At 36.7% G+C, this 11,036-nt stretch overlaps 1 protein-coding gene across 3 annotated transcripts; it reads left to right on the forward strand.

Moving 5' to 3' along the window:
• pfkfb1 (6-phosphofructo-2-kinase/fructose-2,6-biphosphatase 1) lies at positions 1 to 10,979 on the forward strand. Of its 3 annotated transcripts, none has more exons than XM_072367950.1 (14): positions 1 to 243; positions 3,110 to 3,202; positions 3,334 to 3,430; positions 3,613 to 3,679; positions 4,995 to 5,069; positions 5,407 to 5,463; positions 5,604 to 5,725; positions 5,824 to 6,031; positions 6,118 to 6,264; positions 6,953 to 7,057; positions 8,000 to 8,129; positions 8,270 to 8,332; positions 8,412 to 8,476; positions 10,887 to 10,979. In XM_072367950.1, the coding sequence occupies exons 1-14, from the start codon at positions 192 to 194 to the stop codon at positions 10,944 to 10,946; spliced, it is 1,341 nt and encodes a 446-aa protein (XP_072224051.1). In that variant the 5' UTR covers positions 1 to 191; the 3' UTR covers positions 10,947 to 10,979. The 3 variants fall into 3 exon arrangements, with proteins under 3 accessions (XP_072224051.1, XP_072224050.1, XP_072224052.1); XM_072367949.1 differs by having other exon boundaries at positions 2 to 243; positions 3,077 to 3,202; XM_072367951.1 differs by lacking the exon at positions 1 to 243 and adding an exon at positions 1,790 to 1,974 and having other exon boundaries at positions 3,077 to 3,202.
• Positions 10,980 to 11,036: the final 57 nt, after the last annotated feature.

The following is an 11,036-nucleotide window of genomic DNA, read 5'->3' on the forward strand; positions in this document are numbered from 1 at the left end:
AGCCCAGTGTGCTGCTATCATATGTCCCAAGTATCGAAAAAAGAGAGGGCCCAGAAGGGTGGGGGTGGGTTGAGAATGTTTTGGCACAGGGGTTCAGTTTCTTTAAAAAGGGCATTAGCACTGACCACATAATCCTGTGTGTCGACTGTCTCCATGGTCTGCTGTTTGCTTTATTGGAGGGTTTACAAAGAATGGAGCTTCCCCAGCTGGAACATGTGAGGCGCCGCAGGTGTGACAGCGCAGGTGAGATTACATCTAAACTCATTCTACAGAGAACATACCATAGTAATACGCAGAAGAAACATTCCTGCTTAGTTTAATAAACTGTGATATACAAGTTCATACTAACTGACCTTTAGACTGCACAAACTGCATTAGCTGGTAAAGACAATTATTGAGAAACAGGAAGTTAAGAAATTCACCTGATTTGTCCGGTAATTGATGGAATTAAGCAGTGCTTTTCTGTAAGCTTCTCAGGTACTTTCTTTTCAGGTAATAAATGGCTGAGTGCACTTTAATGCATGATTAATGATAATGTGACAGTATGAGACTGTTAAAGGCCCAGGCTCCGCAACAAGGTCTGCAAATCTATCTATCTATCTATCTATCTATCTATCTATCTATCTATCTATCTATCTATCTATCTATCTATCTATCTATCTATCTATCTATCTATCTATCTATCTATCTATCTATCTATCTATCTATCTATCTATCTATCTATCTATCTATCTATCTATCTATCTATCTATCTATCTATCTATCTATCTATCTATCTATCTATCTATCTATCTATCTATCTATCTATCTATCTATCTATCTATCTATCTATCTATCTATCTATCTATCTATCTATCTATCTATCTATCTATCTATCTATCTATCTATCTATCTATCTATCTATCTATCTATCTATCTATCTATCTATCCTATGTTATAGAGAGACCTGTTAGCATATTTAAATTTTTGCTTGAGACTGTTGCTAAGAATCATAACACAATATTTGACATAAAGTTTAAGTGCAGTATACAATTACATTATTGTAATTTTCTGTCTTTCAATACTTAAATCTTCTGCAAAAGAAATCTTTTTGTGAACGTCAGCCATTTTAGTGCTTATTGGGACGGAGCAACCTCCTGAATCCCTTTTCTGTCAACATTTTATGTAAACAGGTGATCACATTCAACTGTATATTCACAAACTAGTTTACATTCACTTTGCAGCATATCCACCTTCAGAAAAAAGCAGCAGCCTCTCTGATAAGAGACATTGCAAGAGAGGTTACTTAATGGATCTTAAGCCCAGTTTCTACATATAACTATATTGTATTTATAAAGAATTTTGGGAGCTGGCATGACTCTCTTATAATCTATCCTCATGCAGTGAACAGCAGTTGTCACTGTTGTCACACATTCCTGATTTAAAGTAAAGATTTAAACTGCCCTCTAGTGGAAGGGAAGGAGAAACCCCTCTGCCATTTCTCAGATTTCTAAATAAACAACTTGTGCAGAACCATCTGTGCTCATTCATGAGAAGTTGTCTCCATAGTTATACTTGCCTCACAGACAGTACTTTTACTCTGACTGAGAGGCCACCTGTGTTCCCAAAACAGGTGTAAATTATAATGGATTATGAATGCTTTCCTGCTGTCTGACGTCACCACCGAGATTTTTAAATATGAAACAGATGGAGAGGCAGACAAACAGTCTAGCGTCAGGTCCTCCCCTTCCTGCCTGCCAAGTTGTTCTCCTTTGCAACAGTCAGCTGACCTGCTGTAGGTATTACTAAGTGAAGCACACACATATAGACAGATCACAGAACTGAGCACCTCAGTCGTTCACTCCTCCACCGGCCACAGAGGCCTCTTGGCTTTGACAATTAACATGTCCACACACCAGAAAAAGCTGACACAGACTCCTCTACTGAAGATTTGGGTTCCAAGGATGGGATACAACTTGAACCTTCGGAGGGGATGTAAGTGCTGTGAAAAATTGTTTAATCTCAAAGTAAGAGATTACAGTACAATGCCTACTTTGTCCTGATGTTGATTCTATCTCTGCTTTTAGCAGAAAAAGCTTTTGTCTGTTTGTGTTACATGGACTGTAATAGATCCCTTGCTACTTCTGGACTGAACTCCTGTCAGGGGTTGATAGTGTAAGAAGGCAGCAGTTTAACAGAGAGAGGAGTTAGCCATATGATGACCGGCTAGCTGGAGTAAACCAGGTCACAGTTGGCTCTCCGAACAGTGTCTCACGTGGTCCTTTGAGTATTTTACTGGCACAGCATAACCCATTCATAATCGAACAGCCTGGAGGCTGAAACTCTTTCTGTCCCTGTATGAACACACAGGGCATCCGGGTACATCTCTGGCTAAAATTAACAGGAAAGTAACCTTGTAGTCTGCTGACATCTTTTTTTAAACCAAAGACAGAAAAGCATGTCACAACAGCTGGATCATGCCTGGGTAAGACACATCTGGTTTGTGTATACATCTGTATACTGAAAGCTGATTTTTTTTGGAAAGTGTTTTTTCAAGAGAATAGTTATGCAATTGCAGTTCAGAAATTTTATTTTTTATTTTTTTTGTCATTGCAGCATTATTCTGAAAAGTGACACAGTCTAAACTAAAGTTTTAGGTTAAGTAGTCAAGTAGGAGTAATGGTGTTATAGTGGGAAGATTGCTGTTTGTAACTGAGATCAGTTTTATCAGTCTGCTGAAACATTATAAAACACTCGGACAAATCATCTGCAAAAAGTCTGTCGTTGTTTGTTTGATTTTGTTTGTGGTTAGTTGGATAGTTTTCTGTGTCAAGACATGCTGCCAAAGACATCTGAGCTGCTTTAGAGGTCTTGTTCTCTGTTAATGAGGATTACCTTAGTGACCCACACAAACCACACATACACACACAACATATGTCCTGTAACACTGAGCTTCACTGAGCAGGACAGCAACTGAGGGATGGATGGATGCTGTGGTGCTGATAATTCAATGACTCATTTAGGAAACTCCTGATTTCCAACTTCAGCAGAATTTGTTAATTATTGCTTCTTGTTATTGTGTCTGATTTCTTCTCAGCCTCTGTGCCACAGTTCTGTAACTCTCCCACAGTGATTGTGATGGTGGGATTGCCTGCCAGAGGGAAGACATACATATCCAAGAAACTTACACGCTACCTGAACTGGATTGGGGTTCCTACAAAAGGTCAGTTTAAATCTTTTTATCCTGATTATCTTAATGTATCTTGAGTATTTTAAGGTCTAGCACATTCTATGAGGGGTTTTCTTTTAGAGAAAAAGAGTCTGTTTTTTCCATTTGTTTTCCAATTCTGCCAGTGTTTAACTTGGGCCAGTACCGCAGGGAGGCAGTGAAGACCTATAAGAACTTTGAGTTCTTTAAACCTGATAATGAGGAAGCCATGAGTATCCGCAAGTATGTATAAAGCAGATGAAGTCTCACTTAAAGATGAGTCATAGCAGATAATCATCCTTTGGCATTTCAAAAATTGCGATTTGATTTGTCTTTTACTATCATTTTTCACACATCAGTTATTGTTCATTTCTATTTTGCAGTTTTTGTTCCTTTGCCTATACGTGTATAACTTTTTTTCTCAGAGCATGCGCCTCTGCAGCACTCAAAGACGTTGGTGCCTACTTCAAAAAGGAACATGGACAAGTAGCTGTGAGTAAGAGGACAACTGAAACTGTCGCTCTAATAACAATGAAATAATCTCATTGATTCTTTTTTCAGGCTTGAAGGTTAGAAAGTGTAACAAAGTATCCCTACCCTTGGTTTTGAAGAGCTTTATTCTGATGGTTCATTAACTTTGTTCCTCTTTGTGATCCACAGATAAATATAGATAGGCCAAAATTGTTATTATTTTCAACATATGGTATATGTCTTAGACATAACACTGTTTAATGGGCAATATAGGATGTTGTCATTCTGGTCGTATATTCAATGAAAATGTTCATTTACTTTATTTTGTATTTTATATTGAATACTTTTCTCAACAATGTTATAAATACTTTAAAAAAGGGATAAGTTGAGTTAGAGTTGGATGGTTGTTCATCAACATAATCATCAAAATTCTGACAAAGGTTTTCTCACAGAGGAAAGTTGAGGAGGGATTTGAAGGCACCTACAGACTTGGTGTGACTTCACTGGGAAAATACTGGAATCATATGGAATAAGATGGAAAATCTAATTGAAAAGGTCCAATCTACCTTGTCAAAAAAATTATAATCTTGTAATAGTTAGCAGGACACCATGTGTGGATCTCATTGGCCAGGAGCACACATACAAGATAATTCAAGGTTTTGCATTCAAGGTTTTGGGCAGTAAGCAATGAGTAATAATGTGTTCATATCTTTTTGTTCTATAAGGAGCATATCTGTTGCAATTTGAATCAGCTGGAAATTATTGTTCTTTGTGTTCTTATACCTGAGTATAGTACTTTACAGTAGTTTAGGCGGGAATACACAAAAGCATGCATAACTTTCTGTAATTCAGCATTTGAAAGACAATACCATTATATTGTTTTAAGCTGGTAAAAAACATTTTTGACTAAACAAAGACTAAACAAACACCCACATTCTTCGGTGTCTAGCTGGTATTATTTAAAAGATTTAAAAGATTAAATCCAGTCATATTGAAACAATTTCTGGAAACAAACAGAATGACCTTTCACTTAGCATCACTGAATTTAAGGATATTTAGGGCCATTTATGATTTATAACTAGGTTGTTTTTCGAGGAAAACTCGTCCCCTCCTTGGAAAAACAAGCTGTCAGATTAGCAAGGCTACTGGGATCTGTGGGTCTTATTGTCATGTACAAATGAGTGTCATCAGTGTAAAATGGAAATGTACTTTATGGTTTTGAATAAACTGGCCTAGAAATAACATGTCAATAGAAGCAGAAGAGGGCCACAAGTCTGCTGAGCTGTTCAAGAGGTAAAGTTACATGTTGACTACAGCTGTGTTCTGTATCATACAGGTTTTTGATGCTACCAACACCACAAGGGAGAGGAGAGCTGTCATCAATAGTTTTGCAAAGGAGAGGGGTTACAAGGTAAGTAGCACAGTTATTATTACCAAGAGTATATTGACAGGATTGACATAACTCTAATATTCATGCATTGAATAATAAGCCTCTACTAGTAGCCTGTTTGCTGAGCTTAGCATAAGGATAGAGAGCAGATGGAACTTGAACAATGTAAAGCTACATAAATACATTGGCAGTTCAATCCCCCAGTCCATGTGTCTGTGTGTCCTTGGACATTGAATATGTTCACACACCAATATGTTGATCAATGTGGGATTGTGGAGAAAACAAAAACAAATCAGAGCATATACACTACATCAAAACTGCTCAATAGATGTTTTTCTTCTTTACCTCATGTTTGCAGGTGTTCTTTGTAGAATCTGTATGTGATGACCCGGAAATCATTACAGAGAATATCAAGGTGAGGACCACATTCAAATGAGATAGATTTCTCTAACAGTTCAACACTTAAAAAAGTTTGGATGTAGTATTTTCAATCAAATTCCCAAAGACTGTTTGAGAGTGTTGGTATTTCTTTAATTTGTCATTTCTTTTTGCCAGCAAGTGAAATTTGGGAGTCCAGATTACATTGATCGAGACATAGATGAAGCCATGGAGGACTTCATCCAGCGCATTGAGTGTTATAAGGCAAATTATATGCCTATAGATGATGAGAAGGACAGGTACTGTATGACCAAACATACTTTTTCTTTTTTTCTTTTCTCTTATGGAAAAAGTCCTTTTTTAAAGTTTGTTTTCTTTAATGCCATCTTTTGATCAGGAAACTCTCCTACATAAAGATCTTTGATGTGGGCATTAGATATCTGGTGAATCGGGTTCAGGACCACATTCAGAGTAGGATTGTCTACTACCTAATGAACATCCATGTCACACCGAGATCCATCTATCTCAGCCGCCATGGGGAGAGCGAACTCAACCTGTCAGGTCGAATAGGTGGGGATTCAGGCTTATCCCCAAGAGGACAAAAGGTGAATAGAGCCCAACACTGGCAATTATTACTACATAAAAAACTGAATAGCTTTTAAGTTTACAAATCACGCTATTTTTTTCTCAGTATGCCAATGCCTTGGCATCCTTCATCAGGGGACAGAACATTAAGGACTTGAAGATGTGGACGAGCCACATGAAGAGGACCATCCAGACTGCAGAGACTCTGGGTGTCCCATATGAACAGTGGAAAGCTCTCAATGAGATAGATGCTGTGAGTTTATAAAGTTCATTAATGCATCTAGCAGTGTCTGTAAGTCAGTTGTTCCTCCCCCCTGGCTCAGTCGATAGTTCAAACACTATGAAGGCTATCATGATTTTTGCACAAATAGTCAAGGTTCCCAGATGACAAGGTATAGTAAAGTTTGATGGTCCCATCACCACTTAGTTGCCTGTTAGGTTGAGTTAAATATTTTGATGACTGGATTTAGTGCCGTCAGCTTTAGTACAAGCAAATATGTTGCCCTCAAAATCAATCGAAATAAGTATTTTTACCTTAAGCACCTCCTTTAAGTGTACTTCATGCATCAATTTCTTTTATTGTCACCACATTCAAATGCAAAACAAAGTCTATGATTTGTGTAGCTGTCTGATGCAAAACTGATGGGGTCTAAAAATCTACAATACAGCATTCACTTGAATGGTGCTATGGTATATTTGAGGTTTGAGGTTGTTTTAGTTGGCAATGAATTTGCTCTTCTGGAGACCCTGTTCTGTGTACCTGTTAGCTTACTTCACCCATGAAAACAAACTCTGTCTGTGCTTTTATTGATTATTGCTTATTACTTTAGGTATTGTATCTTCTAGGCCCATAACTGAAAGGATGTTTACATTCAAATATACCTGGATGGACTACTCAGTTGTTCTGTTGAAGCTGATGTTGGTCTCACTCTTTCTTTAAGGGTGTATGTGAGGAGTTAACCTATGAGGAGATTCAAGAGAATTTTCCTGAAGAGTTTGCACTAAGAGACCAGGACAAGTATCGTTATCGTTATCCCAAGGGGGAGGTAAAAGCTGCACTTTTTTTGTTTGTTTTTCACTATCTGTCAAATCTGGTCTTTCAGCAAATGAGCATCTCTGTTGGGGAACTTTGCAGGTTAAAGAAATAATTTAATCTTCCTTTTTTTTTTACTGAAAAGATTGATTTAAAAAAGAAATTGTTTCTTGAGGTCCTATGTGCATGACTCCTATTTAGCTGGGAAGTTCACAATGTAAAAAACATTCCAGAGAGTCATTTTGGATTGTAATATACAAATGAAAGTCCAGCATCTCATTTTTATTACAAGTAAATATATGCAAAACCTTTAAATCATGCTGCACAATTCAAAATAATATGTTCTACATAGTACCATGAAGGTAAGATTGAAACTTAATTAATATTCTATAGAATATTCTACTTTTAAGCATCACATTATTATTAATTAACCCTTTTTTTTTTTACTATATTCTAGCAACTCGATTTGAATTTGCACGATAACTCTTAAAATTCTTCTATACAATAATACGGCACAAACTTCTATTTATTTATTTGCTTTTTATTTTCTTTTTACATTGGCGGGAGAACCATGGAACTGATAATAATTGATGTTATAATGAATACTTTTTTTTGGTGCAAAAGCACAAACTGGAAATAATCAACTAAAGTAAACATACCTCAAAATTCTACTTTAGTTTTGTATTAGTAAGTACTCTTAAAAATTAAAATTGGTCAATTATAGAGGAGGGGATCATGTTACCCCGAAATGGAAAAACACGTTTCCTCTTTGAACTGTTTTGCACATTATGCTTCCTCCACCCTGATTTTTTTTCCTGCTAGATATTATAAGATTGTATGAGAATCAATATAAAATCAAGTGGAGTTCCGTTTATACCATCAAGAGTAAAGCTGAAATAGTTACAGCTGGATTTAATGATTGTTGGACTTTTTAATTATTTTGTGTCTTCTTTAGTCCTATGAGGATCTTGTCCATCGTCTAGAGCCAGTTATCATGGAGCTGGAGAGGCAGGAAAACGTCCTGGTTATCTGTCACCAAGCTATAATGCGCTGCCTGCTTGCCTACTTTTTAGATAAACCTGCAGGTACTAAAAAAGACATCAACTCAACCTCCACAAAGGGCTAAATTATTTTCTGTTTGACATCACTCAGCACAGATGTAGACAATGTTAAGATTCCACAAACAGGAAATCTTAATGTAATCTTAATTTTCCTCCCATTGAAGATGAGCTGCCTTATCTAAGATGTCCCCTTCACACAGTGCTCAAACTCACACCAATAGCATACGGTAGGTAGTACGTGCTAAACTGTAGACATGAACCTCTGCAAATCCCTGTACTTCAGTCTAACTTTCTTTTCAATTGCAGGATGTAAAGTGGAGTCATTTTTTCTCAATATTGAAGCTGTCAACACACACAGAGAGAGACCAACAGTAAGTTTCCATAAGTACATTTTTGTTATCATAGATACTTCAGCTTTTTTGACTATTAATGTGTGGAACATTAGCTATGTCTGATGGGATAATGAACCTCTGTTGAAATTAGAAACTGAAAAGGCCACTCCTAGTTACTAATGCTGCATTTCTTGCTGCTGGAACCTTACTTACAAACTTTAAAGTTGATGCTGTAAAATTGAGATCAGTGAGTAATCTTTCTGAATTTGTGCCATTTTTTGTGCTTGCGCTTACACATTCATCAGGCCAGAGATAGAGTGAAAAGAAAAAGAACTGCTGCACAAAATCTTAGTTGCTGAGCAGAGTGAAATAAAAGATAAACTTTTCTCTATATGGCATAAAGGTAAAGATCAAACATTCATATCAACATGTTAATTGTAGTAGCATTTTTGCTTTTTACAATTTAAAGAAGACAAGTATTCCAATTTTTATCACTTTTCTTCATTTTGCAGTGTTTAAACCTTAACACAGAAGCAAACAGCTTGTTGTGATGGCCTGGGGGCTTGGAATGGTTGGGTTACTCTGACCATGTCTTCTGCAGGATCTTCTTTTGAGATTGGAAGCTGTCAATAAACCAAGGACATTATTATCATAAGACAGGGCACATAGTAAATAGCCTGAGAGCTGACTTAAGCACACGCAGGAAATCCAACTCAGACTACCACCCAGCAAATTGATAGACTGGCAATTTTACTCTCAAATATTTAAATGTCCCTTGTCTTTCACAGTCTTGTCACAAGTTATGCATTAATAGGGCCTTGTCAAACTCAAGTCAAACTCAGGATACAATATCTCCATTGTCTGTAGCTGGTACAAAATGTTGCTGCTGTGGCTGCAACTTAATTTCAGTGTATCTAAAGGAACTTTTACACTGCTATAAACCAGCTAGAACATTGAGATTGACAAAGTAGCTATTCCTAGATGTTCCAAGATCTAAATACAAAAACAAAGTTGATCCTCTCTTTGCAGTGGCTGCTACTAATCTTTGGAATAACTTGCAGATTTATATAGGAAATGCTCAGACCTTAGAAACCTTCAAGATGCGTTTGAAGACCCTCTCTTCAAAAGCTCTTTGGCTCTTTGGCGTTCGATACAAGTATAGCTTGAGATCTTGATTTTATCTTTTTTTTTGGTGTGTTTTCAGATATTATGTTGTTTTATGGATTTACTGTGTTTTTTGTAATTGAACTTTTATTTGTCAGGGTTTGCTTATATACTTTGAACAACAAGATTGGAATTTGAAAATGGGTGGAGATTAAGATGAGACAGATGAATATTTCAACTCTGAACTGGGAATGTGACACAAAAATCCACAGCAAATCTGAACAGCTCACTGAATGAAATTCTTTAGGGGCCCCAAAACAATGTTTTCTCTGTCAGCAGTCACATCAGACACCCATGTCGTTTGTTCCTGATAAATCCCCTTCAAGAGTTGACAGTCAAAAATAACTGTGGAGGTCAAGCTCCCTTTCTGGGAGAACTATATATGATATAGAAAGGCAAATATGAACTTTTTTTTTAAATTTGTAATCTGACAGCAGAGAACTCTCAGAGGGATTTTGCAGACTCTGTGGTGATGGATGTTTGTTCTGCTGTGGAGGGACACCTTCTTCAGAAGGAAGCTTAGCTTTGGGATGGATGAATTATACTTTGGGCTTGTGTCAGCAAGTGATACAAAAAAACACTTCACTTTACTTTATAGAAGGAAGAATGACTTAATCTAAAATGCAGTAATTTATCCACAGTGATCGACATAAGAGGAATATTATTGGGTGGCAATGTGGAGTTCAGTATCTTTCTCAAGGATGCATTAACATGTAGACTTGAGGAGTTAGGAATCGAACTGGTAATCTAATAGAAATTGGCTTTAGACCATATACAGTTTATGGTGAAAAAAGGATAGTCACTACAAAAGAGAGTTAATCCTAAATCTGTGGATATACTATCTGTGGACAGACCTCAATGGAGCAGCACAGCAAAGATGGCCCGAGAATCTCATAGGAATACAGTAAAAGGCTTTTGCAGTATGAGTAGACAGAACACCACCCAAATAAGAACTGAAAATGTTCTTATTTGATATAAAAGTATATACGCAGTGATTCCTCCAGAGTAATATTGCATGCAGTGATATATATAGAAATCATATGTCATGAGATATGTTTTTTACAGAATTCTTTTTTTTTTATTCTTTTTTTTAACAGTAACAGGAATTTTGGAATTTTGATGCTGGTGCTTTTTGTTTTGTGTTGGGTGCTTTTTTGCAGGCTTTTGTAAATGTAAAATTAATTCAAAGTAAATAGAAGAAACTCAGATGGGCTTTTATTCTGTATTTTCTTTTCTTATTTTTCTCTAACATTCATTTTTATAAAATCTGTTGTTGTCTTTGCAGAATGTCAACACCAACAGAAACCCTGAGGAAGCTCTGCAGACAGTTCCTGACCACATATGAAAGCTGTTTTTGATAAATGGACTATATTCATAAGGGACTGGTTGTGTTGTAACTGATGAGCCTCAGTAAAGTATTAGAGATCCAGGTTAG

This window comes from Leuresthes tenuis, unplaced genomic scaffold, assembly GCF_036924035.1.
Source record: "Leuresthes tenuis unplaced genomic scaffold, fLeuTen1.0.hap1 SCAF_16, whole genome shotgun sequence".
In the NCBI taxonomy this organism is placed as follows: Eukaryota; Metazoa; Chordata; class Actinopteri; order Atheriniformes; family Atherinopsidae; genus Leuresthes; species Leuresthes tenuis.